Source organism: Falco cherrug, chromosome 9 (genome assembly GCF_023634085.1).
Source record: "Falco cherrug isolate bFalChe1 chromosome 9, bFalChe1.pri, whole genome shotgun sequence".
Taxonomy (NCBI): Eukaryota; Metazoa; Chordata; class Aves; order Falconiformes; family Falconidae; genus Falco; species Falco cherrug.
The window spans coordinates 35,404,331-35,421,607 of NC_073705.1; the positions used below are offsets into that span (position 1 = coordinate 35,404,331).

Here is a 17,277-nt window from a genome sequence, read left to right on the forward strand (position 1 = left end):
AGTCTATGTTAATTGCAAGATACTATGGCTAAAATTGAGTACTGAAAACCAAGCCACCTCCCCTTTGGACCCTCCATGCCTCTCTCCATAATCCCGTCAATACTCTTTTCCCGTACAAGTCTGTGTCAGCAGCAGCCGAAGGTTGTACATGCACGGGGACTTCTCCAGCAGCTGAATGTCAAACTTTATTGAGTGGGTGGATCCTGTTCATCCATTTCCCCTCTGAGCCTTTCTAAAAATACTGTAAACCTTGACAAGGAGCTATTTTAGAGGAATCATATTCATGAGGATAGTCATGGGAAGCTTATTTTGGCAGGCTTGCATGTGTTCGATTTGCATGCTTCCTTAGTCAAGGGCTTGGTGAACTTGTGTTGTGAGCCAGTTGGACATGGGCTAAAGAAAGAGCATCTGGATTTTGGGACCTCCTGGGTTGGGACGTTTATTAGTGAATTTATTAGAAGGAAAAGAAGTGAAGATATTCTTATAGGAATGTTGATATGTGACTGAAGTCATTCATTCCAGGCATTTGCACACCAGCCTGCAGCTTATTGGATCTAATTTCATAAAACCTGGCTGTGATTTCTCTCCAGGGACCTTAATGATCTTGCCACTTTCAATAAACATTTATAGAAACTACTGCCAGCCTGTGGATAAGAGAAACTCCTATGAGAGACACTATCTTCCAAAAATACTTAAAGACACCAAAAAAAACACCCACCCACAAGAAGATCAATAGAAAATGGCAAAAGGTAGCATTTGCTGGGTAACTGGAGCTGAATTGCAGTACCAGACATTTGCATTGTAGGCATGCAGTAGGTATGTTTGCTTTTCTCACTTGGAAAACCGTGCACATCGGAGCAATACTATAATTGGGACCAGCAAAACGATGAGTGTGAATAAAAGCAAACTGTAAGAGATAAGATGGAAATTAAGCAGGTAAAAGCTGTTCCACAGTCATGCCATTTGGGTATGGTATTGCACAGTACTCATGTTTGCACCTCTAAGAGATTTCCATTTTTTCGCATAAAAAAATCCAGATATGAAGCCGAAGCTGCCTTCTTCGCCAACCTGAAACTGTCTGATTTCAACATCATTGACACCCTTGGAGTAGGAGGGTTTGGACGAGTTGAGCTGGTAGGTGAACTTTTTTTCTTTGAAATTTGTGTGATGTCCTAGAATAAATACTGTGTTACAAGTCTTTCAATTTTTCTTTGTTATTATCACCTGAATAATCACCTGTTATTATCACCTGGAAGAAAATTAGGTGATGGGATTACATGTTTTCTAATGGTTGAAGAAAGCTGAATTACATTTCCTGATAAATAAAAATATACAAATAAATGCTTTGCAGTTACCAGGAAGTATTTACGTACTAAGTTGAGAGATAAGCACACACCTCTCTCCAAGTGGTCCTGTGTTTATGGCATTGATTGCCTTTTAAAAACAACCTGAATAATTTTGTGGCTGGTGAGGGCTAAGACTGAAAGAGCAGCCTAAAATTTTACTTAACCAAAGCTGGATTAATAGTACAATGTCTCTTCTAAGTAGTTTCTAATTCAGGTCTAGAGATAGTTTTACTTGGTTGTCATGAAAGCTGTACATTCAATGTCTGAACTATGACACTTCACAGAAAACTACTTATTTTTTGCAGAATTTTAAAGAAAGGACAAGATCTGAGCTTGCTTTTTGTGCTGCTTGGATTTAGAGCTCTGCAGTCTTCATTAAAATAAAGTCCAAGCAGGAGGAGACTGAAATGGTAGCTGTTGCATGACCTGTTTGTAATATCACATAAAACTAAAAACTTAGAATAGAAAGAGGGAGCTTAGTTTTCATCACAGTGCTGACCACAGAGGAGCTTCTGATACTGGACACTTGTACAGTATGTTAGGAACTCCTGTAAATTAGGAACAGTAAAGGGAACAGTTACTGCTGCCATCACAGCATTTGGGGGAAATCCCCGCTCCATAACCCTGCGGGAGGGAAAAACATGTGTAGGGCTGGGAATTGGAAAACTAGCAAAATTAGTGTTTGGGTGATTATTTGTGACATAACAGGTAAATTCTGTGTTAAAAGTGCAACTCACTCCATGTGATTTGTGTCTGACTTTCCCTGTTTGGATGTATGTAAAATCATGCAGAAGAGAGCGTAGCGTGTATGTGAGAACACTGGTCCCTTCCTGGGGTTTGGGTTTGTATGTATTATTTATCTATTTATTTATTTATTTATTTGCTCTTAGCAACTGTTGTTTTGGAAGAGAGTCACAAGAGCTCCTCCATAGCCTGGGAAGGCTGTCCTTTCCCCACGCCTTCTATAGCTATCTGCTGCTGAGGGTGCTTTAGAGCAGGGGTTTAATTCGGGTTGCACTCAGCCTCTCTTCTGAAGGCCCTTCACCTTCTGTTTGACAATAGCATAAAGCTCAGGAGAATTGTCTCCTGAGTTAACAACCCCTCTAGCTTCTCTACCTGAGGTGACCTGTAGTGAGGGACCCACCAGTCTGGGGCTCGTTTTGAAGCTTATGAGATTTTTTTTTTCATATTTAAGACTTCTTTGATGCACGCTGTCAAGATGTTTGAAAACTCAAGATGTTCCTGGGAAGGTGCAGAAGTTTGTATTCATGAGGGGTTGCTTATGGGACCCTCAAACCACATAGATATGAAAGCAATTTGGACTGTTACTGATGGCCGTGGGCCAGTCCTCTACCTCTGGCTGCTCACAGAATTAATTTGGAAGCTTTAAGTTGTTGACACAAACTAAATCTTAGCAATGTGTGACACTTGGCTGGGTGTGCAGAGGTGGATGTGTTCTGTCACTTCAGTGTATCAGATCAGAATCAGGTAGAAATATTTAATTCTTAGGAGATGTCCAAGTCTCAGAAGCCTCCTTTAAGCCCTGGTGTCACCTATGCAGCCTGCCAAAGGCTACTGATGAGAAAAATATTTCCATCACCTTGTAGGGGTTTTCTTCAGGGGTGAGTGCCTCTCTCCTAAGCAGAAAAATACTGGTTAAAGTAATTTTCTGTAGTCCTTGACTAATACTGAATTGCACACAGAAGGATAAAAGATACTTAAACATTTAGCTTAACACTCCAGATCTTATTTTTTTTCTTTACCACTGAGGGAAATTCTGTTATTAAAACAAGAAATATATTTTTTTGTCAAAATCGAGCCTATAATTGCTACCTCTTGCTTCTGTCTTCTCCATGAAAAATATGTTTTGTGATTTAAGGCTAAAAAAATGAATTAATGCAAAATGTATTGGAGGGATTGACTCTTTTATTGCCTAAGTGTGTTAGTGTGCCTGCTAGTGTACAGCAGTATTGGAGTTTCTTCCTAGAAAACATTCACATCTTTGCACTTTTCAAGAGTAAAATTGATCAAATAAATAAAGCACATTGCAAGGAAGAGGATTTTCATAGCTTAATGTTGGCTGCTGTGGGTAAGCGCTGCCCAAGGCATCTCCATACCCTTTAAGAGGGCAACTGCTGGTGTCTGGTTGGAAAGTGGAATGTCTAGGACTTTGTATGAGTCTTGCTGGCCAAGAAAGAATAACGCTCCCATTGGTCTGCATTTTAATTTCCTAATTTTTGGGTGTGGTTTGTATAAATACATGCTGGTTTTCCAGGCACTTCTGTGAATGCTGGCTGTTTGGAGAGGTCACGCCTTCAATGCATTCATACACAAGTACATGACTTTTAGGCGAAACAGCCTAAAATTTCAATTGTTTTCAATTCTGTGGAGATTACAGGTGGAAATATCTTTTTGTCTTGCTTTTCTAAGTAGTTGTATTTTTTGTGTGTCAAGAGACATTTCCCACATATTTCCATTGGTGTTGAATGTCATTTGCTCAGTTTTTTTGATGGCTACCTGATGCCTCTTGAAACCTATCTTGTCATTGTGGATGCTGTTCTTCCTTTTCATCCACATCTGGACCAAGGAATCAACTTTTATCCAGGCTTCTCTCAAGGGGGGAAACCAGCTGAGTAGTGGCTGTGCTATTTTAGACAGGGATCAGCTCTGCCACTGGAACAAGAGCACATAAAGGCTTTTGTTCACTTATAGCAGGGCCTGTGTGATCCTCAGTGTTTGCAAAGCAAACAGGCAGGTTGCAGAGACCACAGACTGCCCAAGGCTGCCTGGTGCCACATTCCTAGGACAACCCTCCTGCATTTCAGGCGGCTGCCAAGTAGGTGCAAGCTGCTCTGGGACATGGCTTGCCCAGCTGGTGGGCACCTCTCCTAGGAGGGCAGAAAGAAAACAGTAGGAGCAGACTTTTTGGTTTTTAATAGCATGGATTAACAGATGCATCCACTATTTTTTGCAGCTCAGCTTCTCAGCACCATGTCAATTAAGCATCTTCTGTGTTGGGATCCAGGTGCCTCAATAATACATTGAAACAGGGAGTGTCATCTCAGGTTCATGTCCCACAAAGCACCACTTTGCAGAGGACAGGGATGTAGGTCAGGTATCCTCAGCCTTCATAAATCATCTCTCCTGAACTTAATTGTTCTTGTCTTTGTTCTATAATTTCCTTTTTATTTATGTTCTGTGCTTCTAATCATCTGCCCCAGGTCAGTTATTTTGGATTTAAATCAAGATTATTTTAGACAGCTCTGAAATAAATGTATTGTAGTATCTGAACATACAGGATAAGAGTCATTATTGCTGCGAAATCAATTCATGTCAGTGATGGCTGAGCACAGGTAGACTGAAAATCGGGTCCATGCCTGAACACATGCCTTTTAGTTACATTGATTTACACAGTTATCACTTCCAACAATCACTCGGTGATGGGGGAAAGAGATTTTAAATCACTCCTGTTGTTATAAAATCACAAAAATAATGCATTTTCTCCACACCCCATCACAAGCTTGATTGAGACTTGCTTTCAGCTACACCTTTCTTCACTTCTCAGGACAGATACGCCAGTGAAAACCTATAAACTTACCCACCGTCCCTGCACGTACAAGCTTGGAGGGAGCTGTGCCTTCTGCAGTCCTGTGGATAACATAAGGCTTGGGACATCCTGAAGGCAGCAGGCAATAGGCAGTATAAGGAAAGTCTCAGTTTTTAGCCCTGACTTGACAAAACATTTAATCATATTCTTTAACTTTCAGCAGTTTTGTGGAAGTTGGTGGCACTTAGAGCACACACTTCAACTATGTGGCCATTAAACCTTGGGCTGGAAGGGACCTGAAGAGATTATCATCCAGGCAGAGTCAAGTATACCTAACCACTTCTGAACAGTTTTCCTTAATTTCTTGTTAAAGTCTTCAGGGAAGGATGTTCCTAAGAAGGTTTTTCCTAATGTTTAACATCTCCCTGCTGTAGCCTGTAGTAGGCTTGAAATAAAAACGCATACAACCCTTGAGGCTGGGTTGTATGTGTTTGAAGACTGTTATCGCATGAACCTGAAGAACTCTTTTCTTTAAAAGAATGTGCCGCTTTTGAGCTTTACATCTAATTCGTGCTTTCTAGGCCTGTGATAGTTCTTGTTCCTCAGTCTCCAGCTGGCTCTCACCTCTTTAGAGCGATGCCCAAACCAGGCACATTAGTCCAACCTGGACCTTCCTCTGATCAGATAGAGCTGGACAGCTAGGGGCAGCACTTTGCCACTGCTAAGTGGTGTCCATTTTATTTCAAGTCATTGCTTCAATTTGTAAAAATTAGTTTAATTCCCTTGCTTTTCTCAAAAGTGCTCCCAGACCTCTCTGGCTTGATTTTAATAGTTGCAAAGTTAATAACATTCTTCTTATTTCATAATCCAAGCCATTAATGAAAATGTTTTATGGTGTCATATACTAGACGAGACCCCCTTGAAGTCATTTTGGCTTGATGGTGGCTACTGAAAGCTAAACTCCTTTACAATATGGATATTAATGAAGACATACACATAAAACCGAAGCCTTTGTTGCAGCCACATTTTACTGGAGCTATACAAGGCCTTCATATAATGGACAGTACAGCATTTTTCATTTTTATTCATGTTTTAAGAGAAATCTGGCCACAGATTATGAAGTGCAATCAAATTTATTATAGCCTCTAGCCTGTTTGGTAAACAAATCCATTAGTGAATTAATTAGATGGCGAGAAAAAAACCCAACATAATTGTCTTCCAATAGAATGACAGATGCATAATTCAGATATTTATTAGTGAAATTTTCCAATTGCATAGCTACCGGTTTTTTCCAGCTATTACGAAGCTTTTTATTAGAAAGATCTGTCTTCTCTGTGAAACATCTTGATTATTTTTTTGTCAGAAATCCTTTCGCCTCCTTCCTTTTGAAAGAATGGGAATTTTGAGTGCTGTCAAGGTGAAGAAACTGAGATTTAAGTAAGGGATTTGAAGATCAGGTGCCTGAGTAAACGCCACATTCATCTGACAATGAAACTGCTGCTACTGAGCTGAGTAAACTGAGTAAAATGAGGATTTGGCCTTTTTTCTTCCTTCCCTTCTTAACTATATTCAGGACACATAATTTTAATGATGCTGTGAGATGGAGCTGGACCACTGCAGAGCTTTTTTAATGGTTTTCCTTAGGTTTTTAATTGCTAATGGAATTAAATACATCCTTTGTAGATGGAAACATATTCTCAGAGGTTGTGTGTTCATCGAAAGGGTGTTGTCAAAGTTTGGAAAGATGAGAAGCCATTTGTGGCCCACCAAATATTGTCAGAGGCCAAATCAGGTTATGAGCTGGTCAAGCCGGAGGCTTCAGCTCTGGTTGGAGGCAGGAATAGGACATAAAAATAGGTGCTTTATTGTGAGCAAAGCCAAACTGAAGAGCAGGGCAGGATCATGTATGGTTGGAGAATTGAGATCCATCTGATGTTTTCAAGAAACCACAGTAGTGAGTTTTTCCATTTGGTTTTGCATATTTTAGTTATATAACCCTTCTTCTGCTATTTACTTTTTATTGGAATGATTTTATGCATGAAACAGTTTACATTCCTCACTGCTTTTTAGCCTTTACCTTCTAGACATTTTTGAAAAATAGTATTTATCTCTGGGCTTCACAGAAAGACACAAATTTAAATATAATTTCCAATGTCTTTGCTTATAAAATCTTAGTTGTGCCTGTTTTCAAGCACTGAATATCAATTTTCAGTACAAGGATCAGAACACAGGATTACAGGTTTTTAGCACAGTTGAGTATTTGATGAAGCAACTTTAATTGTTAAATAGCTGAGGGTTTCTAAGGACTGTGCATTTTTTGGTGTGTACTTAGGTGTATTCACAGAGTAATTTTGCAGTTTATTTTCCTGTAGAGTCCCACAGCACTCAGATTGTGATGTGACATTTAGTGCTTTCCCAACCAATTGAATTCAGACATTTTCAAAGAAAATGAGGTCACTGTCATGGACAGTTTTGACCCTGCTGCCCACTTGTTATTAATTCTTGATTCATCCTTCAAAATTTCAGCCTACAGTATATCTTAAAGACTTAATTTTTACTCCATGGTTTTTCTTGTCATCTTAGATCTTTTCTTTTAGTCTTGACTTACTTGCCAACCTAACCCAGTCCAATCACCATGCCTGTTCACACAGCATACAGCTAACCCAAAACTAACGTGATGTTGAATATGAGGTGGAAAGGCTATAATGAGAAGCACCATGTAGCCTATTTATAATCTGGATATGCAAACTACAATTTCTCCCTGAGCCTTAGCTCAGGAGAGCAGGCTGAATATGGCCTTAAGGAGACGTGTAAATACCTTTAAAACCCTAACAGAGAACTGCAGTACCAGAGCAGGCTTTGAGGCATAAATATGAGCAAGGTACTTCCTCGCTTGCCCAAATAGAAAGAAATGCTGGCAAGAATGCTAGTTGTAAGGCAAAGAATATTATTATGGGGTAATCTGTTTCATCCTGAAAGAACATAAATATATTTAGTACTAAAAGCATGCTGTACTCTTTTGCTGGGAGAGAGAAGTCACCACTTTGTTCATGCAGCAGTTCAGCTGTTAGGAGTAGGAGAGCTCAGCTTGCAAGTGCTGTGCTCAGCAACAGCTGCTGCTATTTTTGTTTGTTCGAATGCATCTAGCTGGGAAGCGGCAGAAAATAAAGGACCTTGGACATACCAAGCAAGCAAAAGCATTTGCACTTCAGTTCCCAAGCGCTGCAGTTGAGTTGATTGTTACTTAACATGATACAAAGATATTCATGTTTCATGACAGCACAGATTTCTGGCTCCATTATATCCGAATAATTTAGCAAAACACACAGCTAGCAGAAGGCCTTTGGAAAAGCATCTTTGTCGGGTATCGGTGCACCCACACAGGTAGTTCAATGGGAGACATGAGCAACAAGAAACCTGTCTGTGAGTCATGGACACAAGAGTTCAAGAAAAGCTTCTGTCCAGCTCCTGACAGCTCACCATTACTGTGTATTTAGGAAAAAGCCACATCTCCAGAGTAAACGAAATATTTTTTACTTGCACAAACTCTCCTCCCTGTGTGTTCCCATTTAGTTGGGAGCATGGCCAGCTCCCTTGAAGATGAGCAGAATAGGCTTCTGAGCAAGTTTTTTGTGAGTGTGGTGTCCAGATGCTGTGAAAGTTCATGTTCAAATACCTCCATTATATCAGTGAGAAGAAATCTGGAGATTTTTGAATGGCAAACACCATTCCTGATGTAACCTCTATGTAGCTGCCAAAATGAAGGAAGGATAAACTACAAATATAAATATGTGTTCAGCTTTGCTTTCATGCCCTTGGGTCTGTTGCTCTTCCATGGCTTCAGGGGTCTGCACAGGGTACCATAGTGGCAAATACTGTGTGTTGCAGCTCCTGGGAGAAAGAACCACAATCATAGGGCTTCTTGGAAAACCCACAGCCATGCAAGAGCTGCAACTCACAGGCACAACATCTGTGGTAAACAGGAATTCAGAAAATCAGAAGTTCTTTGCTGTCTTCTCCTAGAAGAAGGTCATGCAGGAATAGGAGACTGGGCATGAATGAGATAGATGCACTTAAAATAGCATATCCTCAGGCTAGGTATGGCAAAGTTCAGGCACCTCACAAGTCTTCACTGAAAAAAAAACCTTCTTTGGGGGATTTTTCTACTTTCTGGTAAATATTTATTAGTGTTTACAGTTTGTCAAGGTCACTTTGCATTGTATCAGTTCAGCTCTCACTGGAGTAGCATGGAAATTGCTCACCTTGCAGACTAGATATATAATATACATATATGATTTATATTAAATAAAGGCAGAGCAAGAGAAAGGATAAGAAACAGATACACCCATTTTTTCTTTTTTCCATTGAGGTCTGGATTTTGTCTCATCAATATCCATTTTCCCAGAAAGTCTGAAAAAGCACTAAGGTGTAAAACCATATTTATTTGTACATGAATTATAGCTGTGTTAAAAGAACACCACTGTATGTTTGGGAAGTTGCAGAAGTTGATACACCATAAAGCAACGCTTTTGGAACAGTTCCAACATTTTCATATAAGCAGAGAGAGCCCAGGAGGAGCTAGCTGAGACCTAATGAAACAAGGACTTGGAAAAGCAAGAGAGGTTGGATCTTTTCTTTTCTCCTTCTCCTCCTCTCCTTCTCCTCTTCTTTTCTTTTCCTCTTCTCCCCTGTGCTTTCATCTTGTCCCAGTCTTGTAGCATTCCTCTTCTGCTCAACTCGCTACCAAGACATCTTCACCCCATTCCTAATGGCCTTTTTAGTTTCTTTACTGAAGCAGCATTATTTTCTCAATGCTGAAAAGATAGTCCTGTGAATTCAGCTTATTAGCAGCAGAATGAAGGCTGTTTCCCTGCTGTGTCCTCTTCGAGGGAACTTCTCCTTAAGTGTATTTTCAGATAGTGACCCATCTGTTTGGGTTCGCTCAGGGGCAGCTTTGTAATGATGACTCAGGCTGCCAAAAAACCACCTGGTCACATGGGAATGGGGCACAACACTGAAGCACAGCCAAAGGCCATGACACTGGGTGGACAATGCTTCCCACATGACCACAAGGGACAGAGGGAGAAGGCAGCTGTGGGGCTAGCACAGAAGAAAGCTGCTTTCTTCAACTCCCGTCCACCCCGATAGCATGGGGTTTCCTTGCTTCAGAGGTCTGGGCGGGTGTCACACGTGAAGGACAGGAATAGCTGGGTCTTCATGAGGCTGGCAATTGCTGTGAGTTCATGTGATAGGAGGGAGATAAAAGATGGAGGTATGACTTCTCATGTAGCCCTGTCCAGTTAATATCTGGTGGTTGAAGATGTAGCCACAGCTCCAAATGTGTGGTATCCCATCACCACAGTGCTTGGACCAGAATATTGTGCAAAAATATTTCTGGGTTTATATTTATAGTAGATATTCATATAAACATATATGCAATGTATTTTATATCACTATGCAAATACATACGTATGCAAAATAAAACCAACTGTTTCTTATTCTGTTTTGCTTCTACAGTTGGTTCATTTAGTGATAAACAGCATTTCTGCTGTTATTTTTGTCACTGGGGTACAGTTCATTTCCTGGATCAGAGTCCTGCAGAATGACCTAATTATTTAATTTTACCTCTTCTCTCTCTGGCTTCGTACATCACCTCTTTAAGGTGGTGTTTGGAATTTATTTAACTACATTCCCTATTGTATTTTCTTGTGTTTTGGGGGAGAAAATATATTCCTGTTCCACAACTGGAAGGGCTTATATCCTCCTCCAGAGGTTCATTTGTAACAGAGAGGGCAAGATCTCAAGCAGATTCACCAGGAGGGATCTGACCAGGAGAGTATCAGTAGTAACTACAGCTTTACCAGGGTTCACTATTTTGGGGATTATTGCACTAGAAAGGATAGTATGGGTCTGCTCTTGGTGGAGGTTTGCTGTTCAGCCTGCTTTGCGTTTTGCAATTAAGTCCATGCAAGGTGGAGGCAGAATTGCAGCCATGGACCATGTGCCAGAGTGCAATGATGAGACGGACATAAATGGAAAGCTGAAATGTGTGTATGAAGGTGGAGAGAAAAAGGAGTATACTCAGTGCTATAAATTTTATTTCTAATTTTTCCCTGCCACTGGGCCTTTCAGCAGATAGGCAGGTTTAATATTATTGTTGAATCTGGACGTTTTCAGTGACTTTGATGTTTGCTCTTACTGCCAGTGTGCGGAATCTCCAAGAGAGATAATTTTGGAGATTTTTGTGCTGGTGAAAGGGCAGTGACTGAGTGAGGTCAATGTGAGGAGAGGAGTGAAAAAAGGGGACAAAGGACCAGAAATTCTTTTAACTTGCAAAAAGAGATTGAGAGATATGGAAGCTGGTGATTACCCTTTGTCGATCTTCTTAGTGGTTCAGCTACACTCAGAGTGATTGAAACCCAGGACACCAGGAGATCTCCACTGAATCAATTGTCCTGGGGCCTTTGAAATAGTAAGATGTTGCTTCCCATTGAGTGAGAGCTGATCTCATGATTTGTGTAGCAAGGGTGGCTTCATTGCAAACTGCCTTCCATGGAAAACTGCATACTTTTCCCTTTTCTGAAGCATTTGGAAGATTTTTGTGGTGGGTGTCTTTGGGAGGCTAAGCTTCCTGCCTAATGTATCCCCCTTCTTCTGAGCTGCGAGTCAAAATCCTTGTGGCTTCTGTGGCTCTGTGAGTTATTTTTCTCATTATACTTGAAGGACAAAGTGTTCTTCTCAGCAGCCGATTCTCAATGGTGATCCTTCTTTTTATTATTATTACATAAAAAGAAGTCCGAGTGACTTGTGGATGGGATTTTTTTTCTACTTTTGAAATGATATTGAGCTTAATATTAAAAATTACTGTTTGTAAGAATTATAGAAATCACCTGGAGCTCCCCAGATTTACATCATAAAAATAGTCATCTTCATTACCACATTTGGCAGAAACACCAAAGCATGGAGAGGACTCAGCCATATTGAAGAAGGAGAAGTTGCAGGTTTTATTTTACAGATGGACCACCAGTTGATCCAAAATTTAAGCCTTAGATTTTGTGCCTTTACAGCTTGTTTTGGAGCATCAGCACATTTAATGCAAATTTATACCCCCACACTATCAAAACTCTTGCAAATCCTCTGCCTTATGAAGCACAAGAGTAGTGGGAATGGAAAATGGATCTAAATTCTCCTGTGGCATTAGGTCAAAGTCTTGCATTAGCTGATTGTAGCCACCTGATTGTTCTATATTTAAACATTTGTGGCATTGATAACATTATGAAACACCAAATAAAACTACTGCCTTCTGCTTCCTCTTAGTAATTTCCTTCCTGTACAAGTGCAAGTATGTATAGGAAAGCAGGTTACTTCCCCTCCATTGTGTGCACAGGCATTCCTGAAAAAAAACCAGTAATTAATAAAAGAAATGTCTTATTAATGAAAGAGAAAAATCAGGTAGTCAGAATCCATGGTATTAAAATCATAATACCTGAAGTGGACATGCTGGGAATTATTTGTAGTACCCTTTATTCTGTAATATTGGAATTTATTCATACAGGTCTCCATCAGTTAGTTGTGGTTTTTTTTTAATACTAATGTCTAGTACAGATTAAAATTAGGAAAATAGGAAATTATGTTTCAAGTAGGTTTAGAGTGCTAAATATTACTTTTTTTAAAAGTTCCATGTCCAAATTGACCAAGAAGTGTTCAAGTTTGCTACTGGAGCTACTCTCTTGGTTCCATTGTTCATTATTATTTGTCTGTGAACAACCTAACCTTAAAAAAATACAGGCTGAAAGAAAACGAATCTGACCCATAATATCTAATAGGGATTTGCACAGGCTTTTGTTTGAAATAATTTGTGTTGCAGCTGATTGTGCTTGTCCATCACCAGATGGACAGGTCTGATGGGAAACCAAGCAATCTGGATTACTATCAAAAGCAAGAGGCATAATTTCTCCAGAAGTATATGCTCTAGTCATAATAAACCTTAATGGGTTTTTTTGCAAGTTTTGATAAGTTCTGCTCAGCCCAGATTTTACCTTAGCTTTCATCATGTCTTCATTACCTGCATGTCACCTCACTCCTTTCCCTGCTATCCTGAAACAGCCTGGTTTGATTTAGATGCAATGATATCAAATGATTTATTTGAAACAGTTGAGCTGAAGTTCATATGCCATTTATTCAAAATGAAACAAAAAAACCCCAAAGCCTAACCCCAAACCAAAATGCTTTTATCACTTTCAGTCTGCCATAAAGGCAGAATTTCTTTCTGCTTTGAGCTGTGGTCAAACCACAGAGCGAAGGCAGCACTGTGTAGCACCAGTTCAAAAAATAACTGAGCAGCTCTACTGCATAGATGAGGAAAAATGTTTTTCTTTATTTTATGTGGATTGTTTAGGTCTTTGTACCCTGTTTTCCTGAAGATTAAATGGCAAACAGGCTTCATGCAAAGATAATAGTTATGAGTCTCAGCGTAAAATACAGAATAGTCCCTTTGGAAAAAGAAAAGTTTCATGTGGTCTTGGAAATACTTGCAGCCATGGAGAAAATAAGAAGCCACAAATCTGGAGGCTGAAACCCTGAGTGGTTTTAAAACAGATAAAGGAATGCATGCATATATACATACTGAAGAACTTAGTGATGAAGACTTTGGCCGTAAATGGGTGGACTCTCATTTATTAGGGTTTATTTCTGAGTTACTTGTGGTGGTGGTGGAAATCTCTTTGCCAGCTGACAATTGCCCTTTTGGGTTTGATTTTCTTAAGCTGTATGTGTCTTTGTGGACATCAGAGTACCAGTTTGATTTTTGACAAAGATGGAATGCTGAGGATACCATCCCTCCTTGATTTTCTGTGCAACTTGAACCTTTACATAAACAAAGCAGATGCAGAGGAAACTGTTCAAGGTTAGGGTATGCAGCCTGGGAAGAGTGTGGAAGGTGCCATGTCGCATATCAGCCCACATATCTGTTACCAAGAAAATATAAAAATAGGTATTATACTAAATAAATGGAGATTGCATAAGTGTTGTCTTCTAACGTAAAAGACAAGCTATATTTCTGATGGGGCTTGATGACAGTCAAGCTGCTTGTCTGCTGCCGGAAGCCAAATTCCAAAAAGAAAACCAAAATAGAAGTCGCCAAATGGCACCTCTTACTGTAAAGGGCAAAAAGCATTCAACTGGCAATACTATTGTGAGCAGCTGCTGGGGGAATTTAGCAAACTAAGAGGCCTGGTAGGTCAGTGATGAGGTTCCTTTCTTGTTTGGTGGTGACCAAGAGGGGATGTCCAAGGTGGAAAGAATGGCTGCCTTCCAGCTGTCTTTGGGATGGGTACTGGTCCCTCAGAGCAGGCTGGGGATGGCTTAGGGTTCAGAAGTTACCAGGGTTACACCGGCGAGCAAGCAAACAGCTCCCTTTAACCTCATCTCAGGAAATCAGGCTAAAAATAGGTTGCTGAGGCTTAAGGTTAAAAGTAAAGACGTGACCAAGCAGTGCCTTTGAAAAGCCAGCTCTGCTCATCCTCTACAAACATCCAAGGACTGCATTTCCCTGCCAGAGCCAGTGCATTTGTTGCTAGCTATAGAAAAAGGCTTTGTGAAAGTTGTGCGTTAGCTAGCAACATCTGACCTAAGTAATGCTGATAGTTGGGTTTTCCCTAAAACGCATTTTTAGAAATGGCTTTTCCATTTAACAATAGGTCAAGCATTTAGAAATACAGTTTATACCAACATGAAGCTGATAACTGAAGAGATGAAAAGAATTATTTGAAGGTAGGGTAGTGGGATAACTGTGTCTCCATGCAGTTGGACTGTCACAACTTGGCAGGGCATTTGCATCCTGCTTCTAACCATTGTGTTTGCCTTCTCTACCCAAGGTCCAGTTGAAAAGCGAAGAATCAAAAACGTTTGCCATGAAAATACTGAAGAAACGTCACATCGTGGACACAAGGCAGCAGGAGCACATCCGCTCGGAGAAGCAGATCATGCAGAGCGCGCACTCAGATTTCATCGTGAGGTACTGTCCCTTTGCCTTGTGCGCTGCCGTGGGGGAGCAAAGCACAGCTGATCTCGGCATTTCATAAAACCACATCACATAGCAGTAATCCATCTGTCACCAGAAACACCCTTTAGCCATAGCTTCCCTGCAAGGAACTGTGGGTGAATGGACTAAGGTCTTTCCCAGGTAAACGTGAGATTACTCTGCCCATGGGGGACAACCACCCAAGCCTAAACTTAACTCAAGTCTTAACTGGTTTGCCTTGGCCCTGTGCTGTGCTCACATGGCTTTGTGGCTTCTGGAGCAGGCACACCCCCAGCCTGCAGCCTTGGCAGAGCTTGATGAGGCTGGCAGGTGATGCTCCCAGGAGATGTATGCACCATTACTTGGCATTGTCCCTGCTCAAGGTTAATTTTCCTTGTTCTTCTGAGTTTCTGAGTTTTCCTTCCCACAAAGGGAAGCTGGAAGGCAGGGTTTAATCTTTTGAGATCATGCGCTGCCATGTGAATAGAGAGTTGTATCCAGTGCTTCTCTTTAGGGTATATTACATACATTCAGTTCAGCATCCCTTGACTCATCATGGATAAATGCACTAAAGCCATATCCCTCCCCCAGACCTAAGCAGATGCTGTTCTTCAGTGAATAAAATCAGGTGCCAGGCATTTTCTTTGTTTTAACCCTAATAAGCAAAGTTCTCTGACTCTTCAGGGATTGTGAGTATCTGTTCAGCAGGAAACAGAGGTGGTTCCTTGTATGTTTTAGGTCAGGGTAAGATCAGTGGGTTGTGAAGATCTCTGGCAGGGAAATGCATTTCACTGAGCTGGAGGCATCTAAAAGGGCAGCCTCTGATCTAAGCCAAGGGCGCTTCATCCCACCCTCAAAGAGATGCCTGAAGTACTTGCCTTTTGCCAAAGGAGATCAACCCTGCTCCCAAAAATTGCTCCAGAGAGACATACTAACCCAGGGGTGAAACCAAACCCCTGTGATAAATACAAAGGCAAGTGCATGGCTGGGATGGACACCCATCAGTCACTAAGAGGGTGTTTCCTTCCTGGGTTGATCCCTGGGATTCCCCCAGAGCCCACGGCTTCGCCTCTGATTCATGGGTGACAACTGCAGCTCAACATCCTATCCAGCTGCTGTTTCCTTCACGCCACAATATTCAATTCACAAACATGTCCCCGTTACCTAGGCTAGAGCCAAATACACCTTGCGGGCTATTTCAGCCTATAGATTCATTTTCTGAAGCCTGAGTTGTCTTGGAATGGGGTTGTAAAGAGAGGTGAAGTGCAGGGCCAGCCAAGCAGAGGCTTGGCATTTTGACACCATTTCCAGAAATACCCCCTCTTAAGTAAAAAGCCCGAGCCTGCAAACATTTCCTAATGGAGCCCCTGATATTCATAGCTAATAAAATAAATACTTCTTCATTCCCACTTTTTATTCTTCAGCAGGCAAGTGAGAAAAAGATGTGTTTGCCATAGCTCTTTTCCTTCCGTATCATGCAATAATTCCCATCCTTCACAGTAACCAGCCTCTCAACTATTTTTATACCCTGTGAGAATCCTACACTGGTAAGGGACTTTATAAGTCATAAAGTCCAACCTTTCACTGTTGCATGTCCCACAGCTAAAAAAATACCTGGTTTACCAAACTCTGTGTCTGCTTTTCCCCCTCACTTCTACTGCACATGCACAAGGATTTGAAGTTGTCTTATAGTTTCTATCCAAAAATTATTCATATACCCTTTCCTAGGCCAGGTGAGATAACACTTTTCTGGGTGCTAGGGTAGAAAAATTACCACTTTGGTAGATTAATTGTGTTTTGAAGTGTTGGGTGAAAAGTGGGTTTAAAATGATCTTGGAATTAGAACACAATCTCTGGGATGTGAGAACTGGCAAGACAAAATTCCCAAAGAACTCGATTATTTTCTTAATCCATCATGAAAATGTTTGTTAAAAATCTTTGAAGAATAGTTCAGTCTGGTTATTAAAATGCATTAAACCAGGCAAAAGAAGCAGAAGACGCCAAGTACCACTAAATAAAATTTACTCATAGCTAAACTAAAAATCTCACAGAACAAAATGCTCAGGGTTTGGTAGAGCAAGTGTTGAGCAGTGGATGTCTGCACTGGATGTCCAAATATTTAGATGATTAAGAAAATAAATAAAAAATGAATTTAAATATTATGACATCTCAAACATAAGACTGATCTACTGAAATAGTGCGGTTTCATCATGTGTAAATTGTTACAGTTAATAAACAATGTTTGATTTTTTTGCATGTTTTAGGCCAGATTTGATGCCCATAAAATTTTCTGGAAAGCAATTTTTCAGCAGTACTACCTTAACTAGAGAAAGTACTTCCTTATTTCAGTAGCATTTTAATTA

General features: G+C 40.6%; 1 protein-coding gene across 2 annotated transcripts in view; it reads left to right on the forward strand.

Annotated features, from left to right (window-relative positions):
• Positions 1-17,277, forward strand: part of PRKG1 (protein kinase cGMP-dependent 1) — a 508,935-nt gene that overhangs the window by 474,275 nt on the left and 17,383 nt on the right. For both annotated transcript variants that reach the window (XM_055721117.1, XM_005446262.4), the window contains exons 10-11: positions 1,038-1,134; positions 14,769-14,908. In XM_055721117.1, the coding sequence (XP_055577092.1) occupies positions 1,038-1,134; positions 14,769-14,908 (237 nt within the window). The remainder of the gene's footprint in view (positions 1-1,037; positions 1,135-14,768; positions 14,909-17,277) is intronic.